The sequence below is a fragment of the Dryobates pubescens genome, chromosome 2 (genome assembly GCF_014839835.1).
Source record: "Dryobates pubescens isolate bDryPub1 chromosome 2, bDryPub1.pri, whole genome shotgun sequence".
Lineage (NCBI taxonomy): Eukaryota > Metazoa > Chordata > Aves > Piciformes > Picidae > Dryobates > Dryobates pubescens.
The window spans coordinates 11,455,422-11,481,703 of NC_071613.1; the positions used below are offsets into that span (position 1 = coordinate 11,455,422).

General features: G+C 36.1%; 1 protein-coding gene across 1 annotated transcript in view; it reads left to right on the forward strand.

Annotated features, from left to right (window-relative positions):
* The window catches only part of SPATA17 (spermatogenesis associated 17), an 87,513-nt gene that overhangs the window by 39,509 nt on the left and 21,722 nt on the right, over window positions 1–26,282 (forward strand). The window contains exons 7-9 of the mRNA XM_009900091.2: window positions 11,539–11,742; window positions 16,686–16,837; window positions 25,705–25,840. Of these exons, the coding sequence (XP_009898393.2) occupies window positions 11,539–11,742; window positions 16,686–16,837; window positions 25,705–25,840 (492 nt within the window). The remainder of the gene's footprint in view (window positions 1–11,538; window positions 11,743–16,685; window positions 16,838–25,704; window positions 25,841–26,282) is intronic.

Here is a 26,282-nt window from a genome sequence, read left to right on the forward strand (position 1 = left end):
ACCTAATGTGCTGTCCTGTAAGAACTTGAAAAACAATTGGTCTAAAATGACACTGTTTGACACCCACTCTATCTCTGGACACCTGGCAGTTTTATTCTTATAAAGGTGAGGACTCAGTGGATAAAGTTCTGGCCTTTGATCTTCAGATCTACAGTTTAAGAGACAAGGCTGCAGGTTTGGTCATTTGAGCTTAGTCCCGAGTGAACAGTCCACATCACAAAATGATTATACATAATTTGTTGCTATTGGCAGTGTCTGTTCAGGAAAGGCCAAGGACTGAGCTAGCATGAAGAATGAATTAGCTCTTACCTTTTACATTTTATTTCCTCCCTCTTTACTGTAATAATTTTATTATCCTGTCTCTAAAACATTCAGGGGATGAAATTATCATTCATTATAAGTACTAATACTTCCTGAAGATGAACTAAAATAGTTAATTTTTTTTTTTAATGTAGGTGCCCTAGTCACTGAACATCCCCACCTATCCATGGGTGTTTATTATCCACTCATCACTTCTATGCCAAGAAATCAGATATTTCTGAGTACTTTCCAAAGCTTGTACCATAAAAAATCCCATTTAAATTGAAGTGGAGAGAGTGAGTTTTCCTAGCTCTCACATAGGCTTACAGATACATTTAAATACCATTAGTACATAAAGCACTTCATGCTGCACTGTTCTGTTTTTATAAAATATTATTTCCAGAGGATTCTCAATTTACATTAAATCCTTCTTACAGAACTTGTGACAGGGCTGTTTGATCAGCAAGCCTTCTTCATGCATTCACTTCCACACTGGAAGTCAGATGGATCAGCCTATTCACAGGTATTCACTATAGGAAAATCATTCAAGTCTTGTGTCTCGTGAGGCACTAAACACACAACCTCAGTTCATCAGTTCACTTGGAATGGATCTGAATTAATGTTGCTTAATGTTTCTATCAGAAAGGACAAAGTGAGGTAAACTGAAAGCAGCCAGTAACTGAGCTGTTTGTGATTCTGGAAGACATTGTACCTGATGTTTATGTCTAGAAGGTTAGTTCCACTAGGTCTGAATTCCAAAAGTGACCTTTAAGTGTTTTGCAAACTCAATCAAAAATCTGTAGTTCTCTTAGAATTTGAGTCCAGCTGTTGCACTTTGGGATTGCACATCCTGGGAACACTCAGGACTGTAATTCTCCAACTGACCACAGTATCATGGTGACGTAAGAAGGAGGCAAGTGCTGGAAGCCAACATATACATCCAGAATCTCTCTGGTGCACGCTCTGCCAAAACCATGTGGTGAGAAAGTTTACAACTTCCATAGATTTCCCAGTTTTGCTCATATCATTTTCAATCAGCCTTTCTTTCTCTCTAAGAAGTGTTTTTTATCTCTCTGGAGAGCGCAAATACAACCAAAGCCAAACTGTTTATAAAAGCTTGTAGTGGTAGGATGAGGGGCAATGGTTTTAGATTAGAGAAGAGCTGATTCAGATTGGATGAGGGTAGTGGAACACTGGACAGATTGCCTAGGGAGGTAGCTGAGGCTCCATTCCTGGAGATATTCAAGGTCAGGCTTGACAGGGCTTTGAGTAACCTATCTAGCAGAGAATGTCCTTGCTTATTGCAGGGGGGTTGAACTAGATGACCTTTAGGGGTCCTTTCTGACTTACATCATTCTATGATTCTGTGATCCTGTGACAAGTGAGTGTGGTGATCTTCATGGGAAAGGCTAGCTCCATAGGCTAGGGAGCAATGGGAAGAGGATGGCAAAAGGCTATTTGCTGACACCATGACCTACCTCGTACGAGAAACATACAACTATGCACCATTTCAGATATTTTTCTGCCCAATGTCAGTGAGCAGTACTTCCCATTCCTTCTTCTAATAAGTCTGATTCCAGCACAACTGGTGAGTGAAAGTGTTGCCAACAGAAATCAATAATTTCTCTCTTTGCCACACTCTTCAGAAAACAAGATATCCACATCCTATTTTATAGAGAAAATGACAAATGAACTTCAACATAGAAAAAATATAATAATTCTAGGCAAATTTTGTGACAGTATCACAAACTCCATTTTTCCTAAGATATGCTTAGTACAAAATCCTTTCAGCTTGTTTGGTAACTGGATGACTGTGAAAAGAAATTCAAAAGAGTTTGCACCTAAAAATCATCTGTCATCAGAAAGAGCTCAACATAAAATAGAATGTAAAGTCTGAGTGCTGTTTTATGACTTATTCTACACAAGCTCAGTTGTAAAGGCATATCCACGTAGACAGGACAATATTTCTAAATAGCTTGTAACTAGCCATGTCACTCATACTAAGTATATATTATTATAGCATAGTTGTATCTCTGTGTTGACCATGTATTACAGCATTTAACATCTCTGCATCTAGCATTATTCATTTGAAAATCCACTAACTAGAAGCTCCCTGCACTTAAACAGTCTTTTTCAGCATCTGAATTGCATAATCTCTGTTTGTGTGGATTTTTTTCTAGACAACAAACTTCTTGCTCAATTCCTGTGGGCAGGATTAATGGCAGAGTTTAAAGGACAAGCTGTGTGATCTATCAAAAGTGTACACGCTGAGATCTTAGGAAAACATGACCACATTTTGTGTATTACTGTCAATTGGGGTGACAAAAGGATTGGGTTGCTGCAGGGTCGGAAAGCTGGTAAGAGTGAGTTGTATATTGAATGTTGACTTTGTGTATGCGGTGGTGCACACATTTTAGAAAGAATTTGTATTGCAAGCAAATGACAATTTAGTGCAAATATCAATTAAATAACTCACACATTCACAGATTATTTCTTACTGGGATAAATTTAGTCGATGTGTAGTAATCCATCTGGTGTTTATACAAGTTTGATGTGACATATGGTCTTGCTCAAGAAGTGTTTGAAACTAGGATAACAGAAATACATGTTAAAATAAGAGATAAATGCATAAAAAAAGCTAGGTTAGGAATGGTAGAAGGGAAGTCACCAAGATAAAATACCATGCATTTCTCAACAGCAAACCTTGCTGTAGATTAAGAAGTGGCACTGATGGCATCCTTGCATTAATGAGACTTCAAGATGAGTGATGTACACACCAATTCTTTTGGTTTTCGGCTCTTAGGCAAGCTAATAGTAGAATAGCGAATTTCTTACATTAACTTGCACAGTTTATTTAATGCTTTTGTTCAGTAATATATAAATATTACTAGTATATATATATAATATATATATACTGTATATATAATAATATATACAGTTAATTTGGGAATTTTGTTGGTCCTGCAATCCACATAGCAAAAGCTTTATTAGCTTCATCCTTCTATTGTTTTCTTGGCTTCCAGTTTTTCTATTTCAATAATCTTTTAATAACATTTTCAACTTTTCTTGTTACATCACTCCTTTCTAATAATTTCCGCCTACCTTTACTAGTCTGACTAACATGGTTCTGATTTCTCTTTACTCTTTCCTGTACACAGTACTATGACTTCATTAAAGCTTCACCTCATTGTTCATTGGTCTCATTGAAAACAGCTTTGTTAAACATACTGTCACTTTCTGAGTTTTCAGTGATTGTTTGATTTTATAGGTTTACCACACCAAGTCCTTTGGTAAATCTGTCAGAATATATGTCTCTGAGAGAAGAGTCACATGTAAGCACAGTGCAACAGATGTAAGAAACCATGAAAAGCAATGAAATGTTTCTTCATTTAGGTTGGTATTGGAGAAGTGAATGAATTATCTATTTAGCAATTGTTCTGTTAACAAAATTTCTGTAAGGTTTCCATCTCTGTTAAGTGGAGCTGATGTTACAAATTCAAAGACCGTAAAAAGTAAAATTAGAAGGATTTTTACAATTACAAGGATGACAAGGAGAGAAAAATAAGTTAATTTCAAGTTGATTCTATAAAGTTAATCTTTTCCATTACGACAATGACAGTAGATAGAATTTTCATTTGAAATATGTAAATAGAATCACACATTTTAAAAAGTGGTTTAGTGCACTGAAAACTTCTCACAAGCATAAATAATTTTAGCTTCAAAACAACCCTGTGAAGTAAGGAAATGCTGTGTCTTCACATGCAGTTACTGAGACATGAAAGAATAAAATCACCTTCAGAGATTATTCTGGGGATTTTGAGGGTCCCTTCTAACCTGATGAGATCTGTGAATCTGCAAGCAAGTTAAATTTTATTTTTCTATTTGTTTTGAAATCAGTTAGCAGTCAAATGATAATTCCATAAGAGAACTTTAAATTCTCTGTCTCTATTTTGTGTCTTTATCATAAGTGTTGTGTCCCATACCATCATTTGCTCATTCCAGTTATTATCCCTGATCTAGTCAAGTCATCAAGAGTCTGACAGAGTAAACCTTGGTCAGAGAGAGAATTAGTGAAAAGTAAATACATTTTGGGGATACATCTGCATTTGCTGGGCTTCTGTGTTTTGGACATTATACCCCAATGATCCATGCATTAAACTGAGTTTGTTTATCTTTTGTCTTATGGCCTAAATACTCAAACAGTTGATACTTGTTTGGAGACACAATTACAGTTTTGTCTCCTACCATTGAACTTCATGCCTGTGCGGGTTTAGAGGCTGATCTTACAGTCTGTCCGGAATACCAGACTTGAATGTGTCCTTAACACCTCATGCTGTAGTCCATAAAACTGCAGCCTGGTTTACCTACATAAAAGTACATTTAAAATGTGATTGCACCATTGTTTTGATATCAAGGAAACATTTCACAGCTGAAAAGGACTGAACCAAGCCTTACAATCTGAAGGCAGAATAACGATAATTAATGCTTCTATTGCTCTGTTTAAGCAGAATATGTATTAAGCAGAAGACAGGTAATTAATCCCACTTGAATGAATATAAGCTACTCATCACTCATTTATGAATTCCTCACTCTCTGTATAAAAGCATATAATATATAATTGGAACATTGTATCACAATATAGTCCTTTTCTCATATCTGAACAAAGTTTGCCCTGTATTTCTTAATTGTTAATGTAGAAATGTGTTCAGAATAGGTAAAAAAGAACAGACTATACTTTGTAGAGTACATTCTAATGTGGCTTAAATATTTTGATGTTTCTGAGCTCAGGGACATATTATACTTGTTGCTAGAACAGTATTTACAGAATTTTCATAGATGGCTCTTTCTCCAGTAAATTTCACATTGAAGATACTATCCTTTTTTTTTTTTCACTGAATAGGGAGTATTCTGACAGCCTGTAATTAACCAGTTATTTAGAAGTTTTAAATTCCTTCTCTTTTACACACATGGTTTCAGCATCATATAAGCACATTTTTTTCCTTGTGAATCATTAATGTTTTAAGGTACTTCTTTTGCCTCCTAGAGAAACTATATCTGGGGATTAGCAAGATTGTTCCCTGGAATTCATGTGGAAGCATAGCTGCAGTAGCTGAGAAATGATCATGTTTCCTTTTAGTTCTCAGCAAGAGTAATTGAATGTTGAATATCTTACTAAACGCTGGACTGTGACAGTGTGTTAACACTCCGACTATCTCCTAACAGCAGGGCAATTATTTGCTGAGTGGGATTTTTATAAATCCCCTGGCAGTAGTATGTCCTGATAATTATGATGAAGTGCACTGGTCAGTGTTGATTCAGCAATCCCATCTCTAGCAAATATTTCATTCACAGCTCTCCTTCATGCTTTTACTTTTATGGCTTTTAAAGATATCTTACCTCTCCTTAAAGCTTGCTTAGTTTTTTCACAAATTACAATGGAGCAAAAAAGGATTTTCAAGTTAAGACTTTATTTTGTTGATGTTTTTTCCTTCTTGTTTAACTCCTCATTAAAAGACCAGAATGAGAAAGTAGGAATTAATTCAGGTTCTTACTGTGGCAATCTCTTGCAAAGACTTCCTCCCTCAAAGCTATATATTTATTATTTTTTTTAGTATTACTTGGCTGTTTAATGGAACATTTATATCCCTGATACATGCTGATTATTTTGGACTTTCAGAATTGATATGGAAAATAATTAAAATAGCGCATAGCTTTATTATTTTTTTAGTTAAATTACAGCAAAAACATTTTAAAGATATGGGGATAGGCTTCATACTGACATCATGCTTACATTTCATCCTCAGTTCAGCTTTATTTTCATTTAGCATGTGTGTAATTATTTGCAGTGCAGCAGCTACATTGTATCTATTAAGGCATATATTGTTTGACATTTTATATGTAGTTTAAAAAAGTAAATAAATAGGAAAGAAGAATAAAGAATAACTCTTTTATAAATCAAATGTACAGTATCTAAAACTGTTCACATTTATTATACTACTTGGAATCACCAATCTTTCCTGAGTAACTATCCGGCTTAGTAAACACAGCCTTTCTTTCCCTTCCTACCAGCACCTTTTTCTTATTTCCTTCCTTCTTTCTATTTCTTTTGCTGGTCTTTTCCTTCACAGTTTAGCTCTTGATAATAGAGTTTAGCTCTTTATAATTTCTTTATTGTATTCTAGGAGAAAACAGTTAAGTCTTTATCTCTTTGTAGAAATGATAAACAAGAAAACACAAAAATGCATATTCTGCAGCATAGCCTAAATATAGGATTAGAGATGGAAGGAATACAACATATAAGAAAACCCACCAACAAATCTTTTCTTTGCTGATGTTCATTAAATTAATATTTGTTTTCATATGATTTCTTTTTCTTTCCTTATGTGCCACCATTAATTACAAAGATAAGAAAATGATTGGGAGGAAACTAAATGATAGAGTGTTAGAAATGCAAAATGATTCAAAATATTAATGTAATGCTAAGGATGACTGGGTAACAAATGGTACATTTGCCAGTATGCTTGACCTGACACAATTAATATTCCAGGTCATGCTTGGGTTTCCATGATGGAGGGTCCGAGGCAAAGAATTCTAGGGGAAAAATATATCTATTGTATAACTCATTTCTCTGTTTTTGTATTTTTTTTTCTTCCCCTGATGAGTCAGAGCCTTAGTCTTAAAAAAAATCTCAGTGCTTTCACACCTCATTTGCCATATTCACCACTGGGCCACCATTCACCAGAAGGGCCTGATGCAAGGAGGTCAGTAAGAAGCTATTAACAGAGTCCCCTCCTGAGATTTCTTTGGTCTTATTGAGGTGGAAGTTAGCATGACAGTACTGCAAATAACTCAGTTGTAGGTTTTTTAACAGTTAGCACAGATTTCCCCATAGTGTTTGTCACTTTAGAAAATTGTTCCTGGAAATGAAGTCCCAGAAAACCTGGCTTTGACAAGGGCCTTTCTTAGTTGAGAGGAACATGGGTACAGAAAAATGTGTCATTCTCCTTCCAGACAAGAGGTAGTTTTTGTAACCTATCATAATGTTTTGGAGGATAACATATTTTTTTTCATGGAGTATAGGTGGGGAAAATATTGGAATCAAAGTAGGTAATATCACAAAACAGTTAACTCTCCGAATGTTGAAAAAGTAGTATTAGCTACAATGGTTTTATGTTTAAGAGAATATTGTATAAAATAAAGAGAAGATGAAGTAACAGATTTAACACATTGTACTGGTTTCAAAATTATTATTTTAAAGCAAATTTACTATGTACCAAAGGCTTTGATCCTCCAGATTCTTAGATTTCTGTGAACTGGTAGCCCCGCTGTGGAGTACAGTGTGAATAACGCAGCCATCAGCACTCAGCACGTGTGCAAGAAATTGCAAAAATAAGGCTGATTTGCAAAGATATTTAAAATTGAGTGGAAGCAAATTTGCCAGAGATCGGTCAGAACTGGAAGATAGAATTGAACTCATGCTTTTTGCCTCTCACTAAACCTTGCCAATTTTAAATCCAGGCCTAAAACTTTGCCACAAACCTTGGGGAATTTAGAGTAAACTGGTATTAATTTTATCTATCTAGATAGCAACTCTGCTGATTGCTCTGCTGTCTGTTTGAATACTTGAGCATATATAATTAAAATGTAATTAAAAAAGATTGCTTGAAAAATAATTATTTAAAAATACACTTCGTAATGAATTTTGACCTAGATCTTAAAAAGAGTTTTAACTGTAGAAGAAACAACTCTTAAAATGTCCAGCTGGCCTTACTAAAACTCAGAATCTGTTTTCATAGTTTATGCTCCATCTCTGTGTTTAACCTGACAGTACCTAAAAATAGAACAAAAGATGGTTATTTGTTAAGAGTTTTTAAGCAATGCTAATTCAAAACTCACTGAGTCAATGGATTCCCACACCTATTATGGCTAATTTTGCTGTCATTAAAAGTGCTAAAAGCCAATACTTCTTGTGTATCTCGGGATTTTCAGCAATGTTTCACAGTGTTTGAACCCTTCATGAACTTTTTTCTACTGCCAAACAATTAAACAGAGAAATGTCAAATAAAATATACATAGTATCTCACTATAGACTGCAGAAGGGAGTTTTAGAAAGCCATTATATTCATGGAGCCCTTTATACCAGCTCCAAGTATGATTAAGAGAAGCAGTGACATTTCTTGGAGACCAGAAAGCACATACTTGTAATTCTATAAATGAAAAAAAAAAAAGAAGAAGAGGAAGAAGAAGAAAAAAGAGTATTTAAATTATTTATGATGATGTATTTTTACATTCTGGAGAAACAAATCCCCAAACCTCTCAAACCTGTGCTATGTAGATTGACATTGGCTTTTTGGTTAACATTTCCTGTGCAATTTGCTCATCAGTGTTCTTTATTTCCTTTTTTTTTTTAAAGCTGGGCTTTAAAAAGAGTGTAAATTTTAGGCAAATACAGCCGTAATCAGGATTTACTCCTGATCAGCAAATCCATACCTGTCAGCTTCATAGAGTCATCCTTATGCCACAGTGATATATGGTGGATCATCCTGATTCTCAGTGATAGATATGGAGATGTTTATCTTCTGGAAGGCATTTACTTTTTTTTGTGACAGTGTAGTTTAAATATAGCAAGATATAGTAAAATATAGTAAAATATGTCTCATACATGCTTTGAGAGAGCCATATCTCTCCTGCTAGCTGGGGACCTCTGAAGACTCATGGCAGAGCTAGAACACAGTCTCCACACTATGTAGGATATAACAGGTGGAAGAATGAAGTAACAATACAATGAGCAGTTACGTGGAAAAAAAAATAGTAGCAGGCAATCACTTTTCTATTTTACTGTCATCATCAGAGTGAAAGCAAAAATTTGTTGATCAGAATGTAGCCAGATGCAATGGCCATCGTACCACAAAACCATAATGACTGTGGCATAGAGACAGTTGGTATATCTCCAGCATGGGATCTAATTTGTGAGGAAGACCTTGACTGTGGCATTTTAGATTTGAGAGAATTTGTGTAACAAGAATATAGTATAAATGCATTTGATAGTTGTAGAACAGTACAAGACAACATATGGAACATAAGACAACATGGAACATAAGACAACAGCCCAAGACAACATATGGAACTTGTGTTTATGTAACATTTACAGGTGTTCACAAGCAAGTGTAACATTTACAGAATGTTCACAAGCAAAACTGTACTGGACTGATTAAAAAAATGCAATCAGATCTATACTATAAAAACAGTAAGTGCATTAGGAGAGTCTCTAACTTTATGACATGTTTGTGTGAGTAAGAGCCAGACTTTTAAGATGCAGCTGGATTTTACAGACCATACAGATGGACCCGCTATTTTTCATTCACTCCAGTGATTCTGCTTGCCTGCTATTTGAAGCATGGATCACTGCCATTTTAGTTTGGCATCCTAAAGAGCTGAAGAAACAGCCAGTGCTTGTTGGGCATGCATATGTTTCTACCACTTATATCTATTCATGTCCTCTATCCTATTACGCTTTTGGACCAATAGTGTAGTGGAATAGATTACAGAGTTTGAACTAAGATGGGAACATATAACAGAGGGCCCAAGTAAATTCTTGTTAGAACCAGATCATTTACAGAACTGAAGAATATAGCCCGTAACATCCTGAATAGCCTAATGATATTTTGAGTAAGCTACTATCTCTGGATTATTTTTTGCCTATTAAATAATATTTTGCATGGGCTTCATTTAACTGTTTTGACACAAGAAAATGGACCTTCCTGGTAGGATATATTAATGAAAAATCCATTAGAGCTAATTGGGGAGTGTTCAGTCCTCTCAGTCCCAGGAGATTAATACTTTATGAGGAGGCTGATGCTCTACTCTCACGAGTCTTCAGTAGTGTTCCAAAGGAGAAATACATTTTAAACATTTACATTTTTCTTTGCTTATCCCCATGTCATGAAAATGATTTCTTATCCTACCATTTTTATTCAATACCTATGAACAATTAAAACTATGAGAAAAGCAAAGGACAATCTTCTTTAACTGAGAAAACCTACTTTAAAAGTCTTAAGAATATTCTGAGTTGTAGAAAATAAAATTATCCTTAAAGAAACTCAGTGTGTTTAATTTTTGTCCGTTGTGTTTTAAGCATATATATTGTGTTTTAGGGGAAATTGAGTGGCTTTGTGCAATGTGGTGTAGGGACTCTATTGTTTCACAGTTTGTAATTCATTCAGGAAACTCACATATCTCTATTCGAGTATTGTTTATATACACTTAATAAAATCCATACATTTATGGGAATGATTCAGGAACAAGCTGTCACATAATTTTGACTTCCTAGATAATAACAGATTGCCAACAATGTAAGTACTACTTCAGGATTTCTAATGTATGTTTGTATTAGTTATTGTTATATTGGGTCACACTAGTGATGCAATTAATGATGCATGAATTTGTATTCTATTTTTTTTCTTTTTTTCACAAGCTTTATACTGTTAAAACTAAATACATTTGAATAGTTGTAGGTATTTAATGTGAACATTTTGTTGGAAAAAAGAACTTACTGAGGTTTGATATTCCATAAATTTTCTGGTGTTTCTCCTTAACCACTCAGTTTTACTTCTAAAAATGCTGTGGCTGCCAATGCCTTTAGTCCACATTGTGAGTCAGCTAGCACAGACTTTACAGGGACAAGAGATACACGATTCCCTTGCATAAGCATTTATTTTAATCTTTGAGTATATGTTTGGAAATAATAGGTATTATATATTTGTTCCTGTTGTATGTAGGGATTTAAATTGGAATTTAAATTAAACTTTAGATTTCAAAACAACTATAATAGTTTGTTTTTAAAACCAGATGCAAATTTATACGCTTTTAATTACTTTTAGGGGGAAACTGGCATGTTTCTTTGACTACTGTTATGAAAAATGAAAGATTGAATGTGACTGAAGAATAGGGGTTTGAGATGCAGAAAGTTCTTCCTCTCAGAAAAGGAAAGTTACTCCCATCTGAAAGACCAAAACACAGATGGCATCCTACATTATCCTATTTACACCTTTTTGTAACTGGATTGCAATGCAGAGATTAAACTATTGATCTGTCCCATGCCAGTAGTTGTCAGAAACTTTGTGTAGAGCTGTTTACTATCTAGTATTGTTTTTTTTTTTAATTGGTTTGGTTTATAGAATAAATGCAAGAATGAATTCTAAGTCAGTTAAGTCAAAGATAACCCCAAGTTCTGCTCAGATTCCAGGCATCTACAACTCACCATTCAGAAAATGCCCAGATCCCATGGAACTGCTCTTACGGAGCTCAAAGCCTTTGAGCCACAGACAGCAGCAAATGAAGAGTCACTCTTCTTATGAAGTCTGTGACTGGCCAACTTGCAGAAGGCCTCCGTCTTTCTTCACAGAACAGTCTTTGCCACCTACTGGCAGGCAGAAACCTCAGGTAACATTTTCAAAGAGCTTTTGTTTGTGTATTTTTGCATAGATTATCGTTGAGTATCTCTATTTGGTTTATTGTATGGATTTTACCTATAGATCTAATGCTTGCATTCAGGATATTAAGGGTTTGAAATTGATTTGTCTTAAAGAAAAAGAAACCTAGGTGGTATCTAAAAACAGGAAAATAGGATTCTTTAGACTTTACTTATGTCCTTTAGGGAAAAAACCCTCCACACCATTATTTCCTGTATTTCAAAGTGAAGATCTGATATAATTGAGTATCAATATTACAATTTATCAGAGGTAGAAGTTTTAACTTCCAATTTCAAATCAATTAAAAATAGGAAAAATTAAAGGTAATCGGAAAAATTAAGCAATTATGATATCTTTTTCCTAATTTTGCAGGTGTTTTCCATATGAAGGCCATGAGACATCCTCTGAGTAGAGAACAGTTCCTACTCTTTTGTGTCCACTAGTTGTGTGTCAGCTGTAATTACAAAAATTTCTACATTTTGTTCAGCATCACAACCAAGTTTCCCAGCTCCCATTCTTAACTGCCATGGTCTCAATTCCAATTTCAGTTGATGTCAACATGTGTTGCAGATAGCTTTTTTTTGTCTCTTCTATAAAGCAGTGGAGATCTCTGAGATAATGCATCACCATGAACATCCCACAAGATGGCAAAACAGCTTTTGCCACCTTATTATCAAAATCTGCTGGGAGTGCGGCAAATATACAGAGCAGACAGGCTTTTATGCTGCTCACTGCCTAATACAGTTACTTTAGGGATGGACGTATTCTGTCTTTCCCTCTTATCTGAAGAATATTTTATTTTGTCCAATCTACTGAACCTTCTACTCACTTCAAGCATATACTTGCAATACTACTGTGACTTTGAATGAACACAATATTGTCAGAACCTCTTACCATTTTAATTTTCTTTGTATTTCACCCTATATTTAATGTTCTCATCCATATTTTGTTTCAAAAGACAACACTTTTCAACATATTATTACAGCTCCTTGTAGAGGTGATCTGAACACAGTCTTAAGTTGGATCAACTGCAAGATCCAAACTGTGTTTACACATGCTATCTGCCACAATTTGCCTGTGGTTTATTGATTGCATCCACATTGCTCTTCAGCTGGGACAGCCATGGGCATGCTGGCTAACAGAGACGTGGCTTTTCTCACCTTCATGTCATGACTGACTTGTTTATAGCAGGACAAATCTGTATCATTGGTGGGACATGAAGGCAAAGACAATTGGGTTAGAAAACAAGAAGAACATGCAGACCTCTGGAGAAGAGGTGAGCCACACAGAGATCCACACTGCTTATAACAGTAAAGATCAATTGCAAGGCTGTTCTCCACCTTTGTCTGCCCCTCCTAATGTTCTCCGTGCCTTGACCGCTTCAGCTTCCTCATGTAATGAATTCATTGACTTACATTAGAACTGAGACAAAGTGTGAGCCAACAGTTAGGGTGATCAGGGATTTTGGAGCCGAGATAAATATGACATTATAGCTTTACCTTCTGGGAGCAAAAGTCCTTCAGTTGGATGTGACTGAATGGAATGTCTCTCAGGAGAGCGGGGTAGATTTTGCCTAGTGAATATGGTGCAGGAATCATACTTTTAAATAAAGAGGAAATTCAGAGGTTTTTCAATCAATAAGTTGCTCTTGCAAAGCCACTTTACTTTATATGAAGTATCTTACAAGCTTCTGTTTGGATTTGGAATATTTTATAGACCTTTCTGAGTTCAGAGGCACACACAGCAGTCATGCACAGATAGCCTTTTAGAACACACCAGAAGAGTTCTGTTTATTTTCTGCACCTCAAAGAGGGAATTTACTATATAATACTTTAATCCTTTCAGCACCCTGGGACATACACTGTGGGGTAAATTTTCAAAGCACAGCGCGTGGATTTAGCTGCGCGACTCTTATTGATGTTAATGGGAGTCACACGGCTAAATCCCTGCACAACACTTTTGACAATTTAGGGTTGTATGTCTAGGAAAAGGACACTGGTTTGAGCTGATGAAACAGCTGGAAATGAAAACCCATCAGAACGCATCATCCTGAAAGTTGTCTGGAGTGAGAATAAGACATTTAATTACTAGATACACTTGTGTCCTAGTTCTCTGTGGCAACACTTGTTTGGCACCAAGCTTCTTTTCCTATTATCTGAGTCACTTGTTATTTTGCTGTTCTTTCAGGTGCCTAAAAATTTTATTGCCCATAAAGTTGGATATTTTGCACGAGAATTTCAATTATACTTGGTTAAAAGAACAAAATCTATCTATCTATCTATCTATCCTTCCATCTATCTATCTATCTATCAGCTTTATTTAAGAGAAAAGAGCATTTTATAGGTGTGCTCTGTGTGTTTAAGGTAGTGTATTTAAAAGAAAAGTTTTAATGATGCTTATACATCAGTTGGATCTATCATTTTTATTACTGAATTAAGTAGAATTACAGTTTGATGGAAGCATAGATAATGCTAAAATTAGTCATCAGATCATTAAAAGGCATTAATAACAGAAAGCATGTTGCCATTTTTAGACTATTTCTTGCATGCTGTTAGATCTCCTGGAATGGGGGCAGTGAGGAACATATGCTTTCATATAGGTCATAATTTTTATCATGAGTTTCTGATTTTATGGTAAAGTAGTAAGAAGGCTGATCTGCTAACCTTTACTTGGCAGACCAATTGGTAGTGAGAAGATTTATTCCATGCAGTACAGATTCCAAACAGAACAGAGAGTTGTGTGAGTTGCTTTCAGGGTGAAAACAGTTGATTGACTCCTTCCCTTCCTTTCATAGCCTGACCTCCCCAGGGAGATTACCATTTTGAAGCAGGATGCCTGAAAGGCTTCCAAGCGCTGCCCATTTGAAAACATTTGTAACCAACATTTCCACCACAGACTCCACAAATCTTAGGGTGAATCTTGTAAAATGGAAATAAATAAATGGAATTTATAGAGACCTTGTCATCTTAGATATATTTCTTAGGCAGTTATTGCTATTAAAATGCAAAAGCAAACATAGAATCACAGAATCATAGAAAGGTTGGAGTTGGTGAGGACCTCTGGAGGTCATTGAGTCCAATCACCGTGACAAAGCAGGATCACTTAGGGCAGGTCACACAGGAAGGCATCCAGACAGGTCTTGAAAGTCTGTACAGAAGGAGACTCCATAACCTGTCTGGGCAGCTTGTTCCAGTGCTCTGGCACCCTCACAGTGAAGAAGGTTTTCCTCATGTTGAGGTGGAACTTCCACTGCTCCAGTTTGTACTTGTTACCCCTCATCCTATCACAGGGCACCACTGAAAAGAGGCTGCTAATAGTACACTTCTTTCTTCTTTGTTCCATATATTCACTTCATGCAAACATCTTACAGTGCAGAGTATTCAGGTTTTGTTATACATTTTAAATATTTTTAACAACTTGATCATCAGTTTATATATTACTAGAATATTGCATACTAGTTTTAATGAACTGTTCTAATATTAGTTATATTCTCACAGTTGATAACACTTTTCATTCTGCTTTTAAAGACTTATTGTGTCCGTAGTAAATTATGTTTTTTATGCAGACTTTCAAAGCAGAAACAAGAATATATCTGCAAGAAGTGTAAATATTATGCTCACTTGCTTACTAGGACCTTTAAAAAACCCACCAAATCTTAATGCTGTGCCTTTAAAAAGTAAAGTTCCAATAAAAATCCATTAACTACTTTCAAATATAGCAATCCTCCTGTCCAGCTGTGAAAAGTACTAGATGATACTTATTTGCCATTTGTGTTATTTATGGTCCATGACTTTTATGGTAACTGGTTCCTATTATTGGTTTCTATTAATGTAAAACATAAGTGAACATAAATGAGGCGTGAATCATTTCTTTTTATTAGTCTCACAGTCTTCACTCAGTGCTTGCAGTAACTCCAGCTGTGACTTGTTAGTGATAACCTATTTAAAGAAGGATATCTTTAAGAATAAAGGCTGTGATTAGGATTCTTTGTCTCTTCATCCTTTCACTAGTTCATTGCAGGATCAACAATGATGAAAATAAAGTAAAAATAATTAGTAGCACTTCTAAACCCCACTTTGGTTGCTGCTAAACTGTCCTGAGTGTATTACAGCACTAATTACAGTCCAGGTAAGTTCTTACTGGTTAGTATTAAAAGCAAGGCACAGGATATATCATGTTGACAGTGCAGGAAAGGGCTTCCTGCTGCTATTTATCTGTGTTGTTAAATGGTAGATGATGATACGATCAGTTATTAAACAATATAATCTGGAGGAAAAAAAAGATATATGTGTGTGTAGAGAGGGGCTTCTGAAAGAACTATGAGCTTTCATTTTTTGTTTAAGAATAATGAAATTAATGTGGATTTAGACTTCTCAAAAATGGACTATAAAGTGTATTATTGAAGTCATTAGTTTGAATTGTATTATAAGAATTGTATCTTAAATTATATATTAAGTTCTCTTCCAGATAGCTTTATAATTAAATTGAAAAGAGCATGCTCTTTAAGGTGAAACATTATTTATCCTCTGAAGAGGAAAAGATTTGAGCTTTCTGCTTAAGCAGAATCTAGATGCAGGTAATACTGGTGTACCAGATTTTTTGTCACCATTTTGTTTTAATATGCAAAGCGTAAGTTTTCATAATCAATTCTAACAATATATTGTTTTACAATAATAAATATTTATTAGCAGTTAAATCTGGAGTGCACATTTCTCATTCTCTCCTTGGATCTTTAGAGCATGTTATCAACCTTTGTGTTATTCGTAACTCTCTATCAGAATGAACTACTTCAGTTATTGTGGAAGAAAAGTCTTGCTACACTTCCCTGTGTCCTCTTTCATCAGTGATGTGTCATGAATAAAAGAAGGAAAGAGAAGAAGTGTAACCCCTTGATAAAACACATATACCTTTCAGGGGCCTTTCCGTAATACTGCTGAAGTGTTACAGCAGCGCTACAAGCCTTTGGAGCCAACCTTGCGAGTGGCAGCATCAGTCCCTTCACCACTAGAGAAGGCCAGGGAGGACATGAAAAGAGAGAAATGGAGAAACTGTATACATGACAATGAGTAAGTTCTTTGGGAGGGGTTATATTGTTATGAGAATGTTTTCTTTATTCCATTGCTTTCAGAAAGCTTTCATGCCTGACAAAATGAAATGTCAAACCTGACAGCTTACTAGCAACCATTCTATGTACATACTTCCAGATTTTGTGTCCTTAGATTATAAACTATTCAGGGCAGAGACCCTATCTTGTAATTGTGTGACATGTGCCATCCATATCTATGAATCTGTAGAGGAACTTGTAATAATAATGTGATGCAACAGATGGGCTTCATAGGAAATAAAAATCAGAGAATCACAGAATGGTAGGGGTTGGAAAAGACCTCCAGAGATTATCTAGTTCAACCACCCTGCTAAAGAAGACTCGCCTAGATTTGGCTGCACAGGAACCTATACAGGCAGGTTTTGAAAGTGTCCAGAAAAGGAGACTCCACAACCTCTCTGGGCAGCCTGTGCCCCTTAAAATAAAGACATTTTTCCATATGTTTTTGAAAACAAATGCAAATTTTTTTCCACATGCACCTTGCCAAGTAAAAATTACTGTTTCAGTCTTCGTATTCAGGGCCCATACAGACTATGGAAGGAAAAAATGGTGTTGCATGCCAATGAGATTTGCTTTCTCTCCCAGAAGACTACCAAAGCTCACTTGGAAGGGAAGGGAGCATATGTTGCACATGTTAGAACACGATGCAAAAACTGTAATTATCTTTGAAGCAGTTTGGTTTCCTAAGCCATAGCATCTGTAATAGTGTGAGACAGGCCAGTTGTTTTCCATACAATCCCAAATACAGACATAATCCCTCCCAAAAGATTTCAGGCTTCTGTCCTAAAATATTTAAGGCTATTGCCAAAATATTTTTGATTCTTGTCTTATCATGATGGAGCTCTTTTTTGCAGTCATAATAAAAGCCTGTTAAGTCATTCACTCAGATATTGTAGGTAACTAGAAAAACATAGGGGTTTTGTCAGCTTTTTCCTTGAATTCACTGCTCTTGGCAATCCTTTGACACTTTCATACCAGAATTCAGAGCAGAAAGGAATCCCTTTTCCTCATGAGCTGCCTGTGATCCACTTATTCTCTAGGACATGATGCTTTGCTATCTTTGATCTCTTTCAAGCCTTTCTATCAGCACCATGTTGCCATGTGTCAACTTTAGGACTGGGACTTAAGAATGCCAGAATCAATTGCATTTTCATGGCTTGGCTTTTGTGTTTTTATTGTTGGATTGTTTTCCTCGCATTTTTCCTGTTTTAGTATTAGCAGTGACTTTAAATGGGAATTCTACTCAAAAAACAATTTTGAAAGAAAATCATCTCTTAATTTGACTACTTTTCCACTTTTAGGCAATGTTATTTTTTATATTTGGTGCCAAAAATGAGATCACAGTATCACAGTATAACCAAGGTTGGAAGAGACCCCAAAGATCATCAAGTCCAACCTGTCCCAACAGACCTCACAACTAGACCATGGCATCAAGTGCCATGTCCAATCTCCCCTTGAACACCTCCAGGGACGGCGACTCCACCACCTCCCCGGGCAGCACATTCCAATGACGAATGACTCGCTCAGTGAAGAACTTTTTCCTCACCTCGAGTCTAAAGCTCCCCTGGCACAGCTTGAGACTGTGTCCCCTTGTTCTGGTGCTGGTTGCCTGGGAGAAGAGACCAACCCCTTCCTGGCTACAACCACCTTTCAGGTAGTTGTAGAGGGCAATGAGGGCAATGAGATATAGCACTTTTTGTTCCTTTCATGCCAAAACCATAACTGAGTTAAGTTGCATTCAAAACTTTACTCCATTTTTCTGTTCCTGTCTGTATTTTTTCATTTATTGAGCTGAGGGAGAAGCAAATCAACTTCCACATCTCATCTTAAATCTTATTTTTAAATTCTGCCAAAACACCAAAAAACATCAATAAAGCCACTAGGTAACAGTATTCTGCCATTCATTTAATGTGTAGTTTTCACTGAATGAGTTCTGACTGAGGCATTCCAAGCAAAGATGGATGACGTCCTTCATTTATAGGCATGACGATATTGCCCGGTCCCTGTTTGATAGGGTTTACCCCAGGCATCACTGTATCAACAATTTCAGAAGGTCAGATCTTGTAATAAATATTTCACTGAATCTGTTCCATGAGTGAATTGTGAAGCTTTGGTCTTGTACAGTTTAAATTTGGAGTCTCCAGCTTTGATTGATATTAATTGATATGGGGTCTTTATTTACTTTATGGATAAGGAAGCGTTTAGTGCTGTACTTAATGCACAGAAGCAATGTCCTAACACCAATGATTCTCAGCTTCATGCACTCTGAATGCATAGTGCATTATACATTTTCAGGCTGTGATCATTCTGTTTGTGCTTCATATTCAACCAGCCATGCAAGGGTCACATCTGTAACCTTGATAAGGTGATGACAGAGTTGCAGGTCATCATCAGGACTAACACTCACTTGTAATGATGCAGCTGCTGTATGGGATGCTGGTCTCCTGGGAAGAGTCAACAAAGGGTTACTCAGATTTTGCAGTAGTTTTTTTCTCAGCAGTGTCTATTATGAATTGACAAATTTCTGTCTCTTTCTACGTAATTGTGTACTTTGGGACTGTATTTCTTCCTTGTAGTGCTTCCTATGCTGATTATTCTTCTGTTTTAGAAAATAAGGAGAGAATAAACAGCAGAGGTGTGTGGCAATTGTTGAGATAGCTTGTGTTTGCATAAAATGACAAACTGAATTCTTGATCTGTGCATTTCCAGAGTGAGTATTGTGTGGTATCTCTTAAGACAGAAAAATTGTTGGTGCATACCTGCTATTTCCAACAATACAGAATTCCTGTCTACTTTTTATTTTCAGGGTTCTTTAGAGTGACAATATGCTTGCTCTAAGTGTTTCAAGCTCCTGGAAAGTTTTTGCTGCTGAGAAAATGCAGAAATAACTGAATAAGCTGTGGGAGAGTTTGAGGCAGGCAAAAGCAGTACAAATTAAAGCAAGAGAGAATGTTGTGCTTGCTTAAAGCAACTGCTGGAATTTCCCATTTTGTAATGAAGAAGCAACTGGGTAATCTAGCCTAATAAGAATGATTCTTTTTTCTCATGTAATTGAAGCTGCTACTGCCTTATTGTGCTATTTTTCATACAAATGAAGTGCTTTCCCCCCTCCACTTGGATAGGAATGAGAATTGGACTCCTTTGGGATGGCCACTTAAAAAACTAGTGTCTAGTTTGAGACAACAACTGCTGGATCCAGCAGATTTAGATCACTAAGCATGAAAAGTTCTTTACTCAGTTGCATGGAGCTGCATGCTGCCCTGATTTTCCAGAGAACAAAAATGTTAAATATTTTCATTAACTTTACAGAAATCTGTCGTGTGTAATGTGCTTCATGCTTCAAAGTACCACTACTAAACATCTTTAAAGTCAACATGCATCAGAATCTGATGCAGCATGGTGATAGAATAGTGATAAACCAGCAGCAGGCTGAAGTCTCCTGATTTATTGCAGTCCAATGTGACACCAGGCAAAGTCATCTCAGCCTCTGGCTGTGTCTGTGCTCAGTACCATGCTGGAGATAGCCAAGCTGGTCCTGAACATGCTAATTCACTTGTGTGCAGCAGATTGAAATGTTTGCACATCCTGCTTCTAGCATGCTCAGTGCTCATTGCAGCACCAAGCTTCTCATGGGCTTATTCTCAGCAAGATATCACTTTCCTTTAGAGCAAACCAGCCCAGGTTCTTCTGTGCTGCACAGTGCTGTTCACGAAAGGTACACTTGCAGAGAAAGTGATACCATAAGTAATCTCAGCACTTGGAAAGCATCAGTGTTATGAACTGCCTGGTATTAATGGTAACAAAATGTAAGAAGTGAGTCACTTGAGTAAGATTTAAAATTAAAAATCTTTCCTTTTCAACATTTGTAAAATCTTTTCCTGTACTTCTGACTTGGTCACAGCAAAAAAGCTTCTACTACATTTTATTTCGTACAGTTGCATCACATCTGTAAACTTTTTTCAAATTATACTTAGTTTTTTTCATATGCTTTGCAACTTCAGCAATTTGCATATTTTCCAGGCTGTTATTGTATTATGATAAACAGGGATTATCATATATTTTCAGATAATGTTTTCTTAACAATTCAACTTCTATTTGTAACTCTTCCATTTATTTTAATTACTAGCACAGTGTGCAACATTTATTAATCAGCAGAGTCTTTTTAAGTTAAAATACTAAATTAGCTAACCCCATTAACACAGAATACTCCAAACAAGCAGTAATAGGAGAGGTAGTTACTGTGCAAATCGTATTATACATGCGGGTGCTCTAGGGCACAGTTAAGCATGATTACCCTCTTTTGATCCAGTATTCCTCTGCTTCTTCCAGCTAATTTCCACTGGAAATTTACAAAGTAGAGCCTTCATTTTTCCATCTTAATTTTTCTAATGAAGTTCTGGTACTTTATAACACTGGGGATGCAGATAATAAGTCTGTGTATAATTAAGAAGTTCCGGAATTTGCTGCAGAAGAGACCTCTTTTACTTCCTACAAGAACTAGACCATGCTTTTCTTTGCCATCTTACATTATTGCAGACAGGGGTTAAACAAAAACAGCCAGAGGATTCTTAGATTTACTGATGTTAGGATAAAGTGGTTGATAGATCATTGTAAAAGCATGTATTTAGTGTCTTACTGTAGACTGTACTTGTAATAATGCACTCAAACAAGGTTTTTTTATGATAAAAATGCTGTACTAAAGGTAATGTGACTAGATAGGTTAAGTAAAATGTTCTGCTTTTATTGGAAATAACACTTGGATTTTAATATGCATTCATTATAACCTAAATAATGGCTACACTGCTACTGTTGTTTTGCCTAAGTAAAGTTTAAAGCATTTCTGGTATCAGGATTGCATGCTTGCACAGGTAGACTGCTGGGATTTTGCCTCTTGGCCCAGAGAAAGTGTAGAATAGAATAGAATAGAATAGAATAGAATAGAATAGAATAGAATAGAATAGAATAGGAGTTAACCGGGTTGGAAAAGACCTCCGAGATCATCCAGTCCAACCTATCACCCAACACCATCTAATCAACCAAACCATGGACCACTCTGGTGTTTTGCTCCCATTTAAATTCAAGAAAAAATGAATGCCTCTGAATTGATTATACTGGTAGGTACTATACAGCACTGGGACAAAACCTCATTCCCTTTTATGCTGCTGCTCACTCCTCTCTCACTGTCATAGACACAAGCTTTGTACCTTCTAGTGCTTCTATTGTCTCAGTCAATCCAAATGTAAAGCCTTTACCATCTAAAAGGACTCTTCCATCTCCTGTTGCAATGGGGAGAGATATTACCATAAATGAGACAGAATAGAGAGAATGAATGGAAGGTCAGCAATGCGGGGATAAAGGAGACTTAGAGGGGGTAAGAATGCAAGGGGAAAGGAGGGTTAGAAAGATTAAATTAGTAACAGCAGGAAGGTGCAGGACAGAATGAGTGAAGGGCTTGGAAGCAATAATTTTTTGTTAACCACAAATATCTAGAGCATCTTTTGAAATTTACATACACATCACTAGCAGCTGTCATGTCCAGGACTGGCTACCAAGTTGAGCCTTCTAGGTCTTTATATACTAATTAGGTTCACTGTATTGTGGTCCTGGCAGCCATGCAGTTGGCTTTCATTCCCAGTGTCACTGCCAGCTTTGGTCCTGGTCCTCTCTCAGGTTGTGTGTGTATAATACTGCTATTTGAAGTACCTGATAGTTTCCAATTTTTGTTTCCAACTCTTTCTCTCTGTCTTGAACGTATTCTTTGGCATATCTCTCATTCAAGTTTTTGTGGTGTGTGAAATGAAATAATTTTTCATTTTTAAATGGATTTCCTTAGGGAAAGTTCACCTCACATTAAATTATCACCTTTTGGAAAGGCTCAGCTTATACTGACTACCTTTTACGGCACAATATAACATCAATATGGAATTTAATTCTTCTTTGATCCTGCTACTTCTATCTCTGTCATATTTACTGAAAATCTTTTAAAATGTCTGAATTTACACTTAAATCAAAAGGAAATGCTCAAAGACTGATGCAAGAATCCCGAGAGCAAACCTTTTGTGGAAAAAGACTACTGAGGTCTAAACTTGTGCAGTTGACAATGGCATCACACTATCATCTGGATTTAATTTTCTTCTTCCATCACTCTTTTCTGTCACATTCAGAGGACATGCTGTCATTAATTTGGGGAAAAGCTGTGTCAGGTGTCTATATAGAGCTTCAGAACACAATACCATTACTGAAGCGTTTTGCAATGCTATTGCTTTTTACTATTATTATTGGTTGTGGGGGTATAATGACTTTTGTATGACTCCCATTAATTTGGTTACCCTGCTTAACACAAAAAATGTTTTAATGTTCTTTTTAATTACTTTTTCACACAGAGTAATGAAAATTCTTACTTGCTTTAAACAGGCACTGAATTTGCAAGCACATGATCCTTTCTAGTTTGATCATTATCACTATAAGGTTCTGCCCACCTGGCTCTGACAGCAGAACTACAGATAGAGCTAAAAAGAAGAAAGTTTCTACTTTAGACTACTTTATACTGTTATAGCCTACTGTATTTTTAATGTTCTTTCACTTCAGTTTTGATAGTTTTTTGCTGTTCAATGTCCTTGCTCAAAATTGTGCAGTAGATTTAGGGTTTTTTAATCTCAGCCTGTGTGTGACACATACTCCTGTTAATGATCTTAAAGGAGATATGCAGTAGAATTCAGAAGATCACATTTGTGCTAAGCAAGTATGGTAGAACAGATTACTCTGGCTGTTGGTTTGCCAAAAAGACAATGATTAACTGATTCACAATAAAATCAAAACCTCAACATAGGAAATTTCATAGGGAAAATGATGATAATTTACTTTATCCTCTACTTTTATCAAGATTTTTTTGGCCATTTTGTGTATAAATTTTACAGCTATAGTATTCATATTGAATGATGAATGCTATGGCTCAACTAAATTCTATGCATACATGGGCAAATGCCTAATCTGCTAGCCTTGTCTTCTCAGCTCTCCAGTCCCTTGAGAAAGCCAATTTTCTTTCATGTCTGAACAAAAGAAAAATGTACTATTAAAATGCAATTCAGAAGTGATAAAAACTGCAAGTGGAGCAGCCGGCTCACAGCACCTTCGATGTATTCTCTGGGACACTGGGGCCACATTAATTTTTGTGTGTGTGTGATGTCCATCCCATGTGCAAATTAGCATTACAAGTACCATAATCTGTCTTATGTGAGTGTCCTTTCCCATGAGTATACACATGCTACTATAGCTTTGTATAATTTAAAAGTCTGCTAACTCAGTGTTTTTCTTTCACCAACTTTACATGATGTTTGTTTGTGGTACTTGATGAAATAAATTGGTATAGATGGCAAAATTCTTAAATAGTGTCTTTTTTATGAAATGGAAAGTAAGACATGTAATTTAAAAATACACCACTCAAACAGTTACTGATGGATCAGTTAGTACAAATAAACAATTTTCTGAGTCTCGGTCAGCTGAGAAAGTATTTTAATCCCCATCTTTACAAAAAACATGTTTGACTAACTCTTACAGAGACTCTCAGTTCTGAAAAGCTTCCAACTGGGAAAAGGTTTTAATTAACCATTCCTGTTCTTGTGCCTGTTAAAGTTATGCTTTAATTGTATGAAGCATCTATTTCTAATATAACTGTATACTTGGGTATTTTTCCTTCACGTGTAGAGTAAAGAATACATGTTGTCTTTTTTCAGTGTACCAGAAATGATAAAAATAATTCCCAAGATTTTACTTTCTAATAAAATGTACCTGTTTAGCCTTATATCTGTCTAGCAAACTCAAATAGATGGAGCTAAGACATCTTTGTGAGGTCTCTCATAAGTCTTTCACCTTTCTCCATATGGTTTGCTGTGGAATCTCTATGAGAGTTAGCAACACCCACCTGGAAACCTCTTCCATGCCCAAAGTGGGTAGGTGGAATGTCAATGGTCAGTGGTGCAATGCAAGCAGGGAATCTACCATAAGTATGGTCAATGGTGAAAGAATCAGGCTCCAACATTTTGCTAAGGACATAATTATAAAGTACACAATTTGTGAATTCAGAAGAAGTCATTTATTTGCTTTGTGGTCTGCCAATACAGGGAAGTCACCAGTAGTATTTGTATAAATTTCTATTCTGCTAAATGAGATTGTGGCTTATTTAGCTTTTGTTAAGAGATATCAAATCTCTTGCAAGGCAGAGCAAATCTGCCTAGGTTTAAGCTTGTATTACTGACATGCTTGAAACGTTTTCATCCTGATGAAATTATCAGGTTGAGGTTATGTTTGGGGGCCTACATGACTTGTAAAGCAGTTGCAAGTCCTCCAGAAATGAACTCTGTACTTGTGCATGGTGCATGCGTGCCACTGACAGCTGGCACAGACCACACTGCCTGCTAAGACTTGAGGTGGCAACACGCAGATCCCAGCAAAATTGAACCCTGCTCATTCTGTCTTCACATCACACCAGCTGGTAGTACAGATACAGCCAAAGTAATAATCCAATAATGCAAGTGAACCAACTTATATCTTCATACAGAAAATCTTTATTTTATTCTGTTGGAACTCTATATCTCTTTGCTCCAAATTTAATTTAAAAGCAGCTATAGCAGAAATTGCTGTAATCCTCTCAAAATACTGAGGGGGAACACTAAGAAGATAGTGGAAAATAGCAGGAATATGTAATTATGTCACCTTCTACAGCGCTGCCATCGTTGAGATATATATATATATATGTTTATATATATGTATATAAGTCCTGTGGCATCTAGAGTAAAGCATAACTGATTTTTAAATATTCTTGAATTTCAGATTTCTGCCATTTTCTTCACATCATAAAAATGAGAAGTATGAGCCATCAATTCTTAGGGCAGGCAAATACGGCCGAGAATCTTATGGATTTAAACACTTCCGAGAAGTACAGCCTAAGAAGTGGGTAGCAGACAAGGTAAGTCACTGCAAAATTCAAGATTGTTTGTTTTGTTTGTTTGTGTGTTCTGATTTTTTTTTTTTATTGCTTTTGTAGTACAGGTGAGTTTGGGCCCAATCCAGAGATCATGGAGTCCAGGGGGAATCTTTCTAACATGTTATAAAATCATGCACATAGAGTTGATATGATGAGATATTAAATTTCCTTGACGCTCTTCATGGTTAGTTCATTTTGAGGAAATTCACCACTTTTCCCACCTATAAGATAAGGATTTTTAAATCCTGCTTGAGTCCTGCTGTAGATACATAAGTTTTGTTCTTTCTGCATAGCCTTTTCTCATTGAAGAGAGATTGCATGTTTCCTCTTGCACATTAAGATAAACCTTCATAAAATTATGGTAAAAACTGACTAAACCAAACAAAATATTTTGATGCTTACAGGCTTTGGAAAATTCTAGCAA